We start from the raw sequence: 16,652 nt of genomic DNA, 5'->3' as shown, positions 1-16,652 counted from the left end.
TGGTTACTACCTTCATTACAGTCCTGGGAATTCCCTTTACCTCTATCCTGTGATGGAGAAATTTGATGTGGTCTTATTGTCTGTCCTGTGTCTGTGACCTGGTTTTGGCTTACTTGTTTGTTTTATCTCCAGAAGTATTTGGATCCTCCATTGTTCCCAAACAATATAATAATCTATCTTTGTGTTGGTCATTCAGCAGATCCTTTTAATCTGTCCTTCTGTTCTGTAAAACTTTTTTTGATTTCTTTCCTCTGTTTTTTCCTTCTTTTTCTGAAACTTCTATTAGTTGACTATTGGGCCTTTTGGATTGATCTTCTAAAATTCTTTTTTGTTATCCAGCTCTTTATATTTTTATCTTTTCTGTGTGATTTTCGTTTTATGTCTAAGTTTTAATTTCAGTTGCCATGTTTTTAAAATCCTAGAGCTTCTTCTTTCAGTATTCCTTTTTGAGAGCAACCTATTTTTTTTTTTTAATGGATGCAATAGCTTCTTGAATTTTTGAGGCTTTCTTCTGCTCACTGCATTTCTCTTCTTCCACCAAATGCCTTTTTTTCAGTTTGTCTGTGTTTTCCTCTGTGGTTCAGGTTTAGGGGCTTTTCTCAAGTGCGTGGTGTTGTTTGGCTGGCTGGTCGCACGCATTGAAGAGCGAGGCACTGAGGCATATTGGAGGGCGCAAGTGCATGGATAGGCCTTATTGACGGGTGGGCATCACTGACTAGGTGATTGGACAGGACTGAAATGAGAGCTTCAGTAGGTTATTTCTTCTCTGGGGCGATGGCGGTCAGTTTCTCTAGAGAGGAATCCTCCAGTCTCCTGGCCCTGGAGGGTTTACCCCTAGCCGTTGGTTCTGAATGCTGACTGGGAGAAAGGAATGCTTCAATATGTAACTTCCTGACCCTCCTTTCTTCAGGGCAATGCCTCACCTTTACCTCTGGCTGTGCCAGGTGTTCCTAAGTCTAGGTCTCCATGTTTCAGTTTCTCTAAAAACACACCTCCTGTTTCTTTGGAAGTAGGAGGAGGGGGTTGCTTCTTGCTTTTAAAAAGAAAAACTCTCTGTGAGCAGGGGATCTTCCCTCTCTCAGGTACCCAGGACAGGATTCTGGGTGGGGAATAAGGGTAGTGATGCCTCACTTCCCTGTTTATCCCAGGAGGAAATGGGGGGTGTTCAGAGCCCTCACCTCCAGATTTCATTTCTGAGAGATGACTGATGTGGGATGAATAAAGAAGGTGCCACATGGACGGAGCCATGGTCTTCCCTGCAGACCCTCTCTTCAGAACTTTGAGAAAGGCTTCCCTCCAGCTCGGGGGTCTCTCTTTCTTCACTATCATTCCCTCCTTGCAGCCTGTTCCTCCTGCTGTAAAAGTTATGTCTCCCCTGGCCTGCTTGTCATATCCAAGGGCCTGAGCGCCTATGAACACCAGCAGATGCCTTGGAGAGTCTCTCTTTAAACCCCTTATTTTACAGAAACTGAAGCCCTGAGGTGTCCTGGCCCAGTGGCTTTCCCACTACAGCAAACTCAGTGCCCGAGAGAGCTGCGCGTGAGTGGGATGGTTAGGAGCAGGGGCTTCAGAGCCCAACACGCCTGTGTTCAAACCCAGCTTGGTCACATACTGGCTGCGTGATCTGGACAAGTTACATACAAAGTGTCTTTGACATCTCAGTGTCCTCATCTTCACATGTGGGCAATACACTTACCCTAAATGATTGTGAAGATTAGAATAATGCATATTAAGTAGAGAGTATGGTGAGTACTTCAACGGTACCTAGTTTTATTAGCCTCTCTCCTAAACACCCCACTGCTGCCACCTGTCAGGGAAGCCAGTGTGAGCACTGATGAAGGATTGACTCTTTCATTCTCTGGGCCTAGGCCAGCTCCCTTATTTTCTCCAAACCCAATCTACTGAGGAAAAGTTTAAGGATAGGGCCACCAGGATCCCTTGGACGTGTTTTCAATCAGTATGGAGTCCAGTGGCTGTGGACAGTGGCTTACGTCAGAACAGCCCACTTGGAGGAAGGTTTCCCCCTTTCCACATTTTCTTGATCCTCTTGCCCCTCATTTTGAGGGTTCCCCAAGCCTTGGTGTTTGCCCCTCTCTCCATGACCATCTCTCTGAACCTTTTCTCCCAGGGGGAGTGGAACTTGTCACAAGGCTTCCGCGGCGCCCTGACTCTTGACTCTGCTTTGCTTTCCGTTCTAGCATCTCATCAGAGCTATGGGTGTCTGTAGTCCTGGGACACCTCCACCGGGATGAGTATCTCTAAGAAATAACCATTTTACTTTCTGTCCAGCTTCCCCTTCTGCATCCTAATTTCTTTCAGGGGCACCTTTATTTTTCAGTCACCCGGGCTTGAAAGCCCAGGGTTATCTTTGACTGCCCCTTCTCCTACAACATAGAGTCCATAAATGTCGAATTGAATGTAATCCGGTGAGTGGCCAAGCCTGCAGATTCCGCTATTCTTTCCTGCCAACACGATCTTTATTCACCTCTTGTCTGGTTTATAGTAACACCTGTTAATTCTTCTGCATCCTGCTGCTGTACACTGGTCTTCTGAGAGCATCAGTGTGATACATTATTCATTGCCACAGAATCTTTCAGTGACTTCCCATTTTCTTCAGGATAAAATTTAGATTCCTTGGCCTGGCTGGCACTCCAGGCTCTCCATAATCTCTCCATAATCTCATGCCGCGGTGCTCCTGTATCCCCCTTGTAGACACTCCCTCCAGCCAGCTGGAGGAGCCTTAGAAGGAGCCACACTCATTCCTAATGTAAGTAAGCTCATGGCGTTCCTCACCTTCCCCTGCATGCCTCTCTTCCTCCCTTTCATCAATCTCATTTCTCCTGCCCATTTTCAAGATTCAGCTCCAGTCCTACTGTAGATCTTCCTCAGTCAGTCTTCAGCCTTCATCGATCTCCTCTTTTCCTGAATAGCGCTTGGGGTCAGCATCCAGCCAGGCCCTGGGCCGCACCTGTTGCAGGTGCATCTGTGTGCTTGCAGGGGGACAGGGAGGCCTTCTCAGTACCCAGCCCCTGGCATGAGCACAGCCGGTGCTCACTTCTAGCAGCCACTCCCTGTCCATTGAGTGCTGTCAACCTGAAGGCACAGGGTTACACCTGTTTAACAAAATGCTTCCTCAGCATAACGTCCTTTCCTTTCTGCTCTGGGAGAGGGCTTTAGAAAGCAGGACAGTACTGAAAAGACTCTGCGGGTTGGGATATAGAGATTGGCGTCTGAGGCCTGTCTGAACATTTCACCTCTACCAGCATCAGGCTTTCGTCAGTCTCCAGGGTCACCTGCAGCAGTTTCTTGCACCTGCACCCCCCCCACACACAAGCCTGCCCCGAGGCCCCCGGCCGGGCTTCCCCCTCACCCTCAGCCCCCACCCTTGCCTCCCTGCCAAATATCCCCCATGGACCCCACCCCCCACCCCGGGCCCTTTGATTCATGGTGTGAAGCCCCTCTTCCTGCTGGCTCTCTATCCCCACCCTTCTTAATCCTGAAGTTAATGTGGCATGTGTTTTTGCCTTTCATCTCATTTCCCCCTTCTTCATGTTAGCTAATGATTATTCAGGGAACTTATCTCAACTTCCTGTCCCTGTCCCAAATCTCTGCATGGTTTTTTTCAGGGCAAGGGCGTGAGAGTGATGTCACGGTCTCGTGACTGCTGCCCAGACTTCGCTCCCTCTGCTTCCCTGGTTCTAATATTCTGAAAAGCTAATTGTGTACCGTACCTCCAGCTCACCTTCACAGAGAACCGAGCAGAAAGATAACCCTCTCGTCATTGCCTTAGGCGGGCAGTGGCCACTAGATTCCACCTGCTCTGTGCTAACTGCCTTTTTCTTTCCCACCTCTTTTTACTGGCTTTCTTCCTGGACGCTCTCACTTGCCCTTGTATGTACAGTGAAAGCTGGAGGTGAGCTGCAGGACTGGGGCCTTAGGCCCATTAAGGGGTTGGGGTTTTTAGTGGTTAGATCTAGGTAGGGTACACAGGCTGAGCAGGGAATATCTCCTGCTCTGCTCACAGATTTTATCCTGATGGCTGACTCTAAACCACTCCTCTCCCGTGATGGTGACCCCATGGCTGCAGAAGCCTTGCTCCGGGATGTGTTTGGGATTGTGGTGGATGAGATCATTTGGAAAGGGACCAGTGCCTCTGAGAAGGTAGGTCCTTTCTCCCTCCTCTTCTGCCCATCAGACCTGGCTCAGAACTTTCCCCAATGCTTCTCCCCAGAATTCATCACTGTCTCACTGTGTTTATTTACCCCCATTCATGTGTTTCTTTGAAAATCTTTCTAACTTGTTGCTTTGAATGCAAGTTGGTGGTATCTGGTGTGTACTGAGATGTAGTTTGGGTAGCCAGTTAATGGAGTAGCTAAGGGCCACCAGAATTGCCCGCTTCTTCTAGGTGTGTGAGTGGAAGGAGCCGGAGGAGCTGAAGCAGCTGCTGGATTTGGAGCTGCGGAGCCAGGGAGAGCCTCAGGAGCAGATCCTGGAGCGGTGCCGGGCTGTGATCCGCTACAGCGTAAAGACCTGTGGGTCCTGGCTTCTGGTGGGGAGAGTGTCTGGAGTCTGTCCCCAGCTCCGCTCTGAGCTCCCTGCCCCCCTCCCCAGGTCACCCACGCTTCTTCAACCAGCTCTTCTCAGGTTTGGATCCCCATGCTCTGGCTGGGCGCATCATCACCGAGAGCCTCAACACCAGCCAGTGAGCCATGCCAAAGGACCCCCACCCCCACCCCCGAAAGGATATGGGTTTGTGGGAGATGTGCACTAGGGGGAAGGGAGAGAATGGCTTTTGTCCCCCTCTCTGTTTTCTGGCGATCTCTGCTGCAGAGCCTATCCCTTTGGACCCGTTGGACCACCTTTCTCCATGCTTTCTCCTGCGTCCTGACCTCTCCTCCCTCACGCTTGCTTCCCTGGTTCTTTGTCAGCAACTCCCCCTCTCTGGGGACCCTTTTCTCATTCGCACCACCTCCTTTCTCCCACTGGCCTGAGAGTCTCCCCTGGAGTCCCTCCCTGTCTCTTCCCCTTTCTCATTGTTAACCTCTCCTGGCAGGTACACTTATGAAATAGCTCCTGTGTTTGTACTCATGGAAGAAGAAGTGTTGAAGAAACTCCGGGCGCTGGTGGGCTGGAGCTCTGGGGATGGGGTCTTCTGTCCTGGTATGTGAGAAGGAAGGGGGACTTTTTAAGGGGTTTTCCTTTCCCACCGTTCTAGCTGGCAGGCAGTGGGGGTTCCTCTTTATTTCCTCTCCATCTGGGCTGGGGCCAAACCAGAGAGAGGCTGCCCAATGCCCTGTTGCATCATGTTTGCCCAACAGTCCAGGGGATCAGTGCTCTGATGGCTGCCTTTTCTGTGTGGGTGCTGTGCTGGGGGCAGCCCAGGATGTGGAGGCGGGTAGTCAGGGCGATCTGCGCGTCCTGGGGCTGTTCTGGGTTATCATCATGCCATTTGTAGAACCCTGGGAATTCATGGCCTGGGAGCCGATCACTTGTGCTGCTTTGATCAGTTCTGGGCAGCGAGGTCAGGGGAGGTAAGCCCCAGTTTTGACCCACTGTCCCTCTCTTTTGCCTCCATCCCCTCCCTGTGACAGGTGGCTCCATCTCCAACATGTATGCTGTGAATCTGGCCCGCTATCAGCGCTACCCAGATTGCAAGAGGAGGGGCCTCCGGGCATTGCCACCCCTAGCCCTCTTCACATCAGAGGAGGTCAGGAAGAGGCACAGACCTACCCTGGGCTCCTGATTCTAATCTCTAGCCAGCTGAGTCTGAGACCTGTCAGGTCCTCTGCCTGCCCCCAAGCGGATGTGCTTCCTTCCAATCAAGGGGGCTCCTATTCACCTTGCCTTCTGTCTGCGGGTGGGGGAGGGACATGGGCCACACCCTTTCTCCTCGGAGTGTGGTCCATGGACCAGCAGCGTCGGTATCACCCTGGCATTTGTTAGAGATGCAGAATCTCAGGCCCTACCCCACACCTACTGAATCTGAGTCTGCATTTTAATCAGACACCCCGGTGATTCGAAGGCACACATGAGAAGCCCTGGTCTACAGGGTCTCATCTGTTGCAGCTCGTACTTGACTTTTACTAGACTCTCTCCTCCCCATCGTCACACTAACGTGCCCTTTGCCTTCCTACACAGTGTCACTACTCCATCAAGAAGGGAGCTGCTTTTCTGGGCCTTGGCACCGACAGTGTCCGAGTGGTCAAGGCAGATGAGAGGTGAGGTCCTGTCCATGTAGCTCTGACCTGGCTTGGCGCTGCCTGCGTACCTTCCCTCTGTCAGAAGCTCCGGCCACAGGTCCACACCCCTGGCCACTTCTCTCCCCTCTCTGTTCCTGCAGAATTGTTGCTTCTGTCTCGGTGCCCTGTCCCCTGAGATCTGTTTACCCTTCTTAGGGAGAAGTCCACATTGTAGCCTCTGCATTGCTAACCCCACTTATCCTGCTCTCAACACTTCTGCCTCCTAGCCTAGAAAGCCGATTGCTTCTGTACCCACTCAGTTTTCTTTTCTAGAGGGAAAATGATCCCTGAGGATCTGGAGAGGCAGATCAGTCTGGCTGAGGCTGAGGTGAGTGAGGAAGGGGCAGGACCCCTCTGTCCCTTTCTTGGAGGGTTCTTTGGGCTCTCCCTGCTCGAGGCATCCCTCATCCCTCTCCTTGATCTCTGTGCCCATCTCCCCTATGGGCTGAAGTGATCCCTGGGGAACCTGAGGGGCAAGGACACACTGGTCCCCTCAGGGACTTTGCTGAGACCCGCAGGCAGGATTGGACTCCGAGAGGCAGGAGCAGGACTGAACCGAGTCACTGAGGAGAGTCTCAAGGCAGCAGCACAGGGAGGGTGTTGGGGCCTGAAGTGTAGTGTGAAGGATTTCTGTGGGCTGGGAGGGTCTGTGCAGAGAGAAGCTTGGGCACATGTGTGGGCCAGTGGTGAGGAGCGCAGGCTGTGTGAGCAGTGGGCAATGTGGAGGCACCCGACTCTCCTCCACAGTGGTGGGCTACATGAACTGTTGCCGCCATCTTGGACGGCGTTTTGGCAGCTTCAGTATCCATTTTAAATGTATCTATCCACTGATTCAGGTCCCACTGCTAGGATTGATTCTATAAATCATCGTCACAGTACTTAAAATTCTGTGCACTGGAGCAAAGTGCAAAATAAAAAAAAGTTTTTTTTAATGTCCATCAGCATTATGGTATATCTGTGTATCTCAGTTTCTTTGTGAAATGAGCATGATATAGAACTTATCACATAGAATTACTGTAAGCATTAAATGAATTAATGCATGTAAAGCACTTAAGAGCCATGAAACGCTATATAAATTTTAGGTGCCATTATTGTTGTTGTTATTATTGGAGTACTATGTAGTCATTTAAAAGCATAAGGTGGAAACATATACACATATGAAAATACCCCCACCATATATTTAAGTATATATACACACATATATAAGTGTGTGTGAATATGTAGTAAGTTGCAGTGTACAAAGGACACTTTGAGCCTGTTGTTATTTAGAACAATGTATATTGATTGACATGGATGTTACCTCTGAGTAGCAGTATGAGCGGCAAGTAGAACAGTGGAGTATTACTTTCATTGTAAACTTTTTTGGGGTAATAGCTTTATTGACATATAATTCCATTCACATGCCCTACAATTCACCCATCTATAACGTACAATTCAATGGTTTTTAACACATTTACGGAGTTGTGCAACTGTCACTATAATACATACTAGAATATTTTTATCACCCCAGAAAGAAACCCCATACCCTCTAGCCATCAATTCCCCAATATTTCCATACTTCCCATTAGACAACTAATCAATAAATGGTGCTAGCAAAACTGGACAGATACATGCAAAAAAATCAACTAATCTACTTGCTGTCTCTATGCATTTGCCTATTCTGGATTTTTCATAGAAGTGGAATAATATTATACATCGCCTTTGTGATGAACTTCCTTCACTTAGCATAGTGTCTTCAAGGTTCGTCCATGTTGTAGCATGTACCAGGTTCATCCATGTTGTAGCATCTTTCTTTTTCTTTTTTTTTTTTTAATTTGCAATGTTGTTATAAATTACTTCCTTAAAATAAACTAAGAATTGCTAAATGAGTTCTGTAAACTGAGTGGTGCAGTGTAATGATCCCAAGATCTGGGTTCCTTCTTTCCTTCTTTCCTTTCTTATCCCTTCTTCTCTTCCTTTCTCCTTCCTTTCTTTTTTTTTTTAATTTTTAAAAATTATTTTTCAATTACTATTGACATCCAATATTATATTAGTTTCAGGGGTACAAACCAACATGGTGATCATACATATATATACCTCACAAAGTGATCACCCCAATGAATCTATTACCCATTTGATACTGTACATACTCGTAGTTATTACAATATTATTAACTATATTCCCTATGCTGTACTTGACGTCTCTGTGACTATTTTTTTTCAATTTTAGTTGACATTCAATATTATTTTATATCAGTTTTAGGTGTACAGCATAGTGGTTAGACATTTATATAATTTATGAACTGATACCCCCTGGTAAGTCCTCCACTCACCTGGCACTATACATAGTTTTTACAATATTATTGACTATACTCCCCATACTGTACTTTACATCCCTGTGACTATTTTGTAACTACCAATTTATACTTCTTAATCCCTTCATCTTTTTCACTCATCCCCCCAGTCACCCTCTCATCTGGTAACCATTGGTTTGTTCTCTGTATCTATGAGTCTGTTTCTGTTTTGTTTGGTCGTTTATTTTGTTCTTTAGATTCCACATACAAGTGAGATCATATGGTATTTGTCTTTCTCAGTCTGGCTTATTTCACTTACCTAATACCCTGTCGATCCATCCATGTTGTCAGAAATGGTAAGATTACATTCTTTTTAGGGCAGAGTAATACTCCATTGTATATATGTACCACTTCTTTATCTGATCGTCTACTGATGGGCATTTAGGTTGCTTCCGTATCTTGGCTATTGTAAATAGCGCTGCAGTGAACAAAGGGGTGCACATATCTTTTCAAATTAGTGTTTTTTCAGATAAATAACTGGAAGTAGACTTGCTGGGTCATAAGGTAGTTCTATTTTTAATTTTTTGAGGAACCTCCAAACTGTTTTCCATAGTGACTGCACCAATTTGCAGTCTCACCAACAATGCATGAGGGTTCCCTTTTCTCCACATCCTCACCAACACTTGTTTTTTGATTTATTGTTGATAGCTATTTTGACAGATGTGAGGTGATATTTCATTGCAGTTTTAATTTGCATTTCTCTGGTGATTAGTGATGTTGAGCATCTTTTCATATGTCTATTGGCCATCTGTATGTCATCTATTCAGGTCCTCTGCCCACTTTTTAATTGGATTGTTTGTTTGTTTGTTGAGTTGTATGAGTTCTTTATAAATTTTGGATATTAACCCCTTTAGATATATCATTGGTGAATATCTTCTCCCATTCAGTAAGATGTCTTTTGGTTTTCTTGATGGTTTCCTTTGCTGTGCAAAAACTTTTTAGTTTAATGTAATTCAATTTGTTTATATTTTCTTTTGTTTCCCTTGCCTAAGAAAATATGTCAGAAAAAAATATCACTAAGGGGACTGTCGGAGAATTTACTGCCTATGTTTTCTACTAGGAGTTTTATGGTGTGGGGTCTTACATTTAAGTCTTTAATCCATTTTGAGTTTATTCATTTTTTTTTTTTGAGTTTATCCTTGAATATGGAGTCGAAAGGTGGTCCAGTTTCATTTTTTTGCATGTATCTGTCCAGCTTTCCCAGCACCATTTATTGAATACACTGTCTTTACCCCATTGTATGTTCTTGCTCCCTTTGTCATAGATTAAATGACAATATAGGTATGGGTTCTTCATTCTTTGTTATTGCCAAATAATATTCTACTGTATGATATACCACATTTTATTTATTAATTTCTCAGTTGGACATTTGAGTTGTGTCCAGTTTGGGACTATTATGAAGAATGGTGCTCTGAACATTTGTGTACAAGTTTTTATGTGAGCATGTGTTTTTCATTTTTCTTGGTTATATAGGTACCTGGTAGTGGAATTGTTGAGTCATGTGGTGACTCTATATTTAACCTTTGAGGAACCACCAGACTATTTTTGAAAATGACTGCACCAGTTTACAGTCCCAGAAATATATATAAGGGTTCCAGTTTCTCCACATCCTCACTGACACCTGTTTTTTTAAATTATTATAATTATAGCCATCATAGTGGGTGTGAAGTGGTTTCTTGCTGTGGTTTTGATTTGCATTTCCTTGATGACTAATGATGTTGAGCATCCTGTCCTGTGCTTATTCTATTCTATTCTAGATTTAAGTCCCTTATCAGATGTATGATTTGGAAATATTTTCCATTTTCTAAGTTGTCTTTTCACGTTCTTGGTGGTGTCTTCTGTAGCACAAAAGTTTTAAATTTTGATGATTCCAACTTATTTATTTTTTCTTTGGTTGCTTATGCTTTTGGTGTCATATCTAGGAAGTCTTTGCCTAACCGAAGCTCATGAAGATGTAGTCCTATATTTTTATCTTAGAATTTTGTAGTTTTAGCTCTTACATTTAATTCTGTGATCCATTATGAATTAATTTTTGTGTATGATATGTGAAAGGGGTTCAACGTCATTGTTTTTTGCATGTGGATATCCAGTTATCCCAGCACCATTTATGAAAAAACTGTTCTTTTCCCAATGAATTGTCTTGGCATCCTTGTTTAAAATCAATTAACTGTAAATGTGAGGGTGTATTCCTGGATTCTCAATTCTAGTCCGTTGATATGCACGTCTATACTGTAGACCACATTGTCTTGATTAATGTAGCTCTGTAGTAAGTTTTGAAATCAGGAAGTGTGAATCCTCCAACTTTGTTCTTTTTTCAGATGGTTTTGGTTTTTGTGGGTCTCTTAAATTTCCATGAGTTTTAGGATCAGCTTGTCAATTTCTGCAAAGAAGCCAACTGGGATTTTGATAGGGATTGTGTCTAATCTATAGATCCATGAACATGGACCATCTTTCCATTTATTTAGGTCTTTGATTTTTTTTCAACAATGCTTTTTAATTTTTAGAGTATATGTCTTACACTTCTTTTGTTAAATTTATTCCTAAGTATTTTAATTCTTTTTGATGTTCTTATAAATGCAGTTGTTTTCTTAATTCCATTTTTGGATTGTTTATTGCTAATGTATAGAAATGCAATTGATTTTTTAATATTGATCTTGTACCCTGCAAAATTGCTGAACCCATTTATTAATTCTAATAGTTTTTTAGTGGATTCCTTAGAATTTTCTAGATACAATGTCATGTTATCTATGAATAGAGCTTTTTTTTTCCTTTTCAATCTGGATGCCTCTTATTTTCTTACCTTATTGCCCTGCTAGAACCTCAGTACAATGTTGGATAGAAGTGGAGAGAGAGGGCATCCTCGTCTTATTCCTGATATTAGGGGGAAGGCTTTCAGTGTTTCACCAGTTTGTACGATGTTAGCTGGATTTTTTTTTACAGTTGCCTTATATCAGATTGAGGAAGTTCCCTTCAATTCCTAGTTTGTTGAGTGTTTATTGTGAAGGAGTGTTGGATTTTTATCAAATGTTTTTCTGTGTCTATTGAGATAACCAGTAGACCACATTGAGTTGCGTTTTTTCCTTCCTTTTTTTTCTATTAATAGGATGTATTACATTAATAGATTTTTGGATATTAAACCAAGCTTGCACTCCTGGAACAAATCCCAGTTTGTCATGGTGTATAATTCTTTTTATATGTTGCCGATTTCAGTTGGCTAGTGTTTTTTTAGATTTTTATATCTATTTTCATAAGAGATACTATCTGTAGTTTTCTTGTAATGTTTTGTCTGGTTTTGGAGTATCAAGGTAATACTCACCTCATAGGATGAATTCAGAAGTGTTCCTTTCTCTTGTTTTTTGGAAATTTGGAATTGGTATCAGTTCTTTTTTAAATGTTTGGTAGAATTAATCAATGAAGCCATCTGGGCCTGGGCTTTTCTTTGTGGCTTTTTTTCCCCTCAATACTAATTCAATTTTCCTATAAACTTTGTAGTATTAGAATTTTTATTTATTTATTTATTTAATTGGGGAACAGTGTGTTTCTCCAGGGCCCATCAGCTCCAAGTCGCCATTCCTCAATCTGGTTGTGGAGGGCGCAGCTCAGCTCCAAGTCCAGTCGCTGTCCTCAATCTCAGTTGCAGGGGGTGCAGCCCACCATCCCATGCGGGCATTGAGACCTTGCGCTCCAACCACCTGAGCCATCCAGCCGCCCCTCTGGCAGCTCAGCGGCAGCTCACCGTCCTCAATCCAGTTGTGAAGGGTGCAGCCCACTGGCCCATGCAGGAATCGAACCAGCAACCCTGCCGTTAAGAGCTCATGCTCTAACCAACTGAGCCATCTGGCCGCCCCCATGTACTGTTAGAATTTTTAAAATAGTATTTTGATCTTCCAGTAAGACATTAAAAAAATTTTTTTTGAAATAGTATGAGCTTTAGAGATAAACCATCAGACATACCTGGGCTTGGATTCCATCAGACAGACCTGGGCTCAGGCGCTTCAGCTTGATGGCAAGTTTTTTTTTAACACCTCTGAATCTCAGTGTCCTCAGCTGCAAATTAAAGGGGAGAGTAACATGTAAGGTTGAAGGGCCCAAGTCAGGTATGCAAAGAGTTTTGAGTTAGGCTCTATCACCAGGATCTCGGTTGCTTTTGAGAAGACTTCACAACTTCTTTCTTCCTCTGCATTTTTGCAATAGGGTGCTGTGCCTTTCCTGGTCATTGCCACCTCTGGCACTACTGTGCTGGGGGCTTTTGACCCCCTGGAAGCAATTGCTGATGTGTGCCAGCGTCACGGGCTGTGGATGCATGTGGACGTAAGTGGGACTAGGGGTTTGAGGTGGGGATGGGCTGAGCCGAGGCGAAGCCCATGCTATTCCTTCTGCTCCCACAGGCTGCCTGGGGTGGAAGTGTTTTGCTGTCACAGACACATAGACATCTCCTGGATGGGATCCAGAGGTGCATATGGCCCCTGCTCTCTAAATCCCACCCTTCAAATCCTTGATCCACAGAATATTCATGGTCTAGGGAGCTTCAGATGGGAGTGGGGAAAAGAGGTTTGTGGGAAGGGGATTGGAGAGATGATTGATTGCGGCTGGGAGGTCAGACAGACATGGCAGTTCTTCCTGGCACCTCTTCTTGCTGGGCTGGGGTGAGACTAAAGGCCTTTTACTGAGGTCCAGGAAGAGAGGGGGGCTTGGTTGGGCAGCTTGAGGAAGAGCCAGCTGACCCAGATTTGCTGTGTCCACCCCAGGGCAGACTCCGTGGCCTGGAATCCCCACAAACTCCTCACAGCAGGCCTGCAGTGCTCAGCTCTTCTTCTCCAGGATACCTCGGTGGGTCTGCCCCAGGCCTGGCCCCATCTCTCACCCTGGACCTCTGTCTTTTTTTCTATCCCACCTTAGTGGGGCCTGGGCTTACTGTATTCTCCTTACCATCCCATCTTAAGCTGAATATCTGAGACCATCCTAACTGCCTATAGTGGGCTCCCTCACTCCCCCATGGCCTGTCTTCATGCAAAGAAAAAACTTTACAACTTGAAGTTGTAGTTGAAGGAATCCTGGGTTAAGTTTAGGAAGAACTCTGGGTGTTGGGAGAAAATCCAGAGAACAGGGTCTGTCAGCCAGCAGCCATCCTATCAGTGCTGCCTGGTTCTTAGGAAAGGAATGGGTGGACTGAGCTAAGAAATCCTGTGATACGTACAGCGCTGGAAGAAACCTGGGTAGAGAAGGTGGAGTCTTACAGCCTCCTGCCCGCCCACAGAACCTACTCAAGCACTGCCATGGATCCCAGGCCAGCTACCTCTTCCAGCAAGACAAGTTTTACGATGTGGCCCTGGATACGGGAGACAAGGTGGTGCAGTGTGGCCGCCGTGTGGACTGTCTGAAGTTGTGGCTCATGTGGAAGGCCCAGGGCGGGCAAGGGCTGGAGTGCCGTATCGACCAGGCCTTTGCCCTTACCCGGTAGGCGTAGGGAGCGGGTCCAGTTCCCCTCCCCTGGGTCCTTTTCCCATACCCCTTTCCTCTTCTCAGTGCCTCTCCAGCTCATTCTCTGGGTCTCTTTTCTTTTGTGTCTCTACCTTTCCTCCTCCACCTGTGATTTTTCACTTCTGTTTGAAGGTACTTGGTGAAAGAAATGAAGAAGCGGGAAGGATTTGAGTTGGTCATGGAGGTATGACCTACTCTGTGCTCTTTGCATCTCCCTGTACCCCTTTAGCCTATCATACATGCAAAGCCCTAATGGAAGAGGGGCAGTGAGAGGGGGACAGCCCCCTTCCTCAGCTCATCCCCTCCCCTCCCTCATTCTTCCCAGCCTGAATTTGTCAATGTCTGTTTCTGGTTCGTGCCTCCCAGCCTGCGGGGCAAGCAAGAGAGTCCTGATTACAGTGAAAGGCTGGCTAAGGTACGTTTCTTCTCTTCCTGGCTCTGTTTAACCCGGTTTGGGGAACTGATGCAGCTGGTACGTTTCTGCCCCCTGCTGGCTGTGAGTGGCATGGCAGGTCTCTTTGCTTGTCTCTTGCTCCTGAGGTGGGGATGTGAACTGGAAAACACCACCAAGTGGTCCTTATTTCTGTGGGGATGGGGTTGGGGAATATGATAAGTTTCTGGAAAGTGAGAAGATAGAGAGGGGCGTTATAGGGGAAGTCACCAGTGTACAGTATATAGATCTCAGTGCTGGGAGTTCTGCTGGAAACTCAGACCCAGGACAGATGTGAGGCAGAAAGATCACGGAAGAGAGTCATTGATACTGGGGATGGAACAACCTGGTAAGGCCAGTCCACACATGCCTCCTAGAGGCAAGGAGATATGTCATAGATCATTAAGGATAGATTGGTACTAGGTGCTGCATATGATCTGAAAGGACAAGAAAGTTCTTGCTGGGGCTGGCCCGGTGGCTCAGGTGGTTGGAGTGCCGTGCTCCTAATGCCAAGGTTGCCTGTTCGATTCCCACCTGGGCCAGTGAGCTGCACCCTCTACAGCTAAGATTGTGAACAATGGCTCTCCCTGGAACTGGGCTGCTGTGAGCAGCCAGAGGTTGGCGAAAGCTGCTGTGGGCTGCCGTGAGCTGCCGTGGGCTGCTGCGGGCAACCGTGGCCAGCAGCCATCGTGAGTGGCCGGCAGCCAGCGAGAGCTGCCGTGAGCAGCTGACCAGTGACCGACTGCCTCAGCCGGGGGGAGTGCAAGGCTCACAATACCAGCATGGGCCAAGGAGCTGTGTCCTACACAACTGGACTGAGAAACAACGGCTTGAAGCGGGGGGGGGGGAGCGGGGGGGTTGGGGGAGGAGGCAAAAGAAAGGGGGTAAAAAAAAAAGAATGTTCTTGCCTTTAAGGAGTAATATTTAGAAAACAAGGGTAATCTATTTGAAACCAATTGTGTTCAAGGCAATCTTGTAATATCCATGTTAGATTACAGGGTAGAGATAAAAAATATGGGAATTCAGAGGGGAGAAGAAGGTGTTGAGGATGACTGAGGCTTGACGTTAGACTACAGCAGTGTTGGGAATCAGGGAAAACTCAGGATGTGGCAGAAAATGGCCCATGTGACGACCTGGAGATAGGCGGGATGAGGACTAAAGCAGGTGGTAGAGAAGGCCAAGCAGGTTAGATGTGCCGGGAAAGGTAAACTAGGGCTATGGTCAGGATCAGAGCAATGAGGGCTACCTCTGGAAGGCGGCTGGGTGGAAGGGAAATGCATCTTGGATAACTTGCTGGCCAGGAAGCCACCCCACCCATCTCCTGACCCCTGGCTGCAACTGGATGCTCTCTGTACCCCTTTGATAGGTGGCACCAGTACTCAAGGAACGCATGGTGAAGGAGGGCTCCATGATGATTGGCTACCAGCCCCATGGGACCAAGGGCAACTTTTTCCGTATGGTCGTGGCCAACCCCGCGCTGACCCGGGCTGATATGGACTTCCTCCTCAACGAGCTGGAAAGGCTCGGGCAGGACCTCTGAGTCTCCTCCTTCTGGTTGCTGGCCTTGACACCCCCCTCACTTCATTGGCTCTGTTAATTCCCTCCCTGTGTTCTCAAGAACAGCCTTTCTAGGAAACAGTGGTTGTAACGCTTATATGCTTTGACCCACTAACTCTCCTATTAAATATTTGATATTAGGAGAATGTTTAAATGAACTATAGTATATCCTTATGATGGAATATTATTCTGCCTTTAGAATTATGTTTACAAAGAGGATTTTATTGATAAGAGAAAAAATAATTTTAATATAATGTGATGTTGAAAAAGCTGGATACAATACTTTAGACAGAGGGTGCCAAAAAAGTGTATACACATTTTAAGAAAGGAAAAAATGTATTAAAATTGTAATACTCAATATATACCCATAACAAAAGATAAATACATGCGTATACATTTTTTTGGCACCCCCAGTATATAGTAATATCGTATATTAAAAAATATATAGAAAAGAATGGATGAAGTATGCCAAAATGTTAGTAGTTTTCCCTGGGATGGGATTATAGGCAATTTAAAAATTAACTTCTTTATGCCTTTTGTGCTCCTCCTTTTATTATGTAATGAATATGCATTATTTTTATAATAGAAAAATAAAGTTAAAATTTCAACTGTA

The 16,652-nt window shown here is 45.6% G+C and overlaps 1 protein-coding gene across 5 annotated transcripts in view; it reads left to right on the top strand.

The window, feature by feature from the left end:
* CSAD (cysteine sulfinic acid decarboxylase) overlaps positions 1-16,652 on the top strand; it is a 23,834-nt gene extending 7,182 nt beyond the window's left edge. For 2 of the 5 annotated variants that reach the window (XM_033116786.1, XM_033116785.1), the window contains exons 2-15: positions 4,025-4,161; positions 4,406-4,532; positions 4,612-4,702; positions 5,054-5,160; positions 5,592-5,707; positions 6,139-6,218; positions 6,513-6,567; positions 12,766-12,882; positions 12,960-13,024; positions 13,320-13,401; positions 13,829-14,028; positions 14,185-14,236; positions 14,378-14,467; positions 15,849-16,652. In XM_033116786.1, coding sequence (XP_032972677.1) covers positions 4,036-4,161; positions 4,406-4,532; positions 4,612-4,702; positions 5,054-5,160; positions 5,592-5,707; positions 6,139-6,218; positions 6,513-6,567; positions 12,766-12,882; positions 12,960-13,024; positions 13,320-13,401; positions 13,829-14,028; positions 14,185-14,236; positions 14,378-14,467; positions 15,849-16,022 — 1,482 coding nt within the window. In that variant the 5' untranslated portion in view covers positions 4,025-4,035 and the 3' untranslated portion in view covers positions 16,023-16,652. Of the gene's footprint in view, positions 1-2,629; positions 2,768-3,657; positions 3,914-4,024; positions 4,162-4,405; positions 4,533-4,611; positions 4,703-5,053; positions 5,161-5,591; positions 5,708-6,138; positions 6,219-6,512; positions 6,568-12,765; positions 12,883-12,959; positions 13,025-13,319; positions 13,402-13,828; positions 14,029-14,184; positions 14,237-14,377; positions 14,468-15,848 lie in introns of those variants that run through there. The other 3 variants (XM_033116787.1, XM_033116784.1, XM_033116788.1) reach the window with 3 other exon arrangements.

Source organism: Rhinolophus ferrumequinum, chromosome 10 (assembly GCF_004115265.2).
Source record: "Rhinolophus ferrumequinum isolate MPI-CBG mRhiFer1 chromosome 10, mRhiFer1_v1.p, whole genome shotgun sequence".
Taxonomy (NCBI): domain Eukaryota; kingdom Metazoa; phylum Chordata; class Mammalia; order Chiroptera; family Rhinolophidae; genus Rhinolophus; species Rhinolophus ferrumequinum.
Note: the sequence above shows the minus strand (reverse complement) of the source record. Positions and strands in the feature narration are given on the sequence as shown.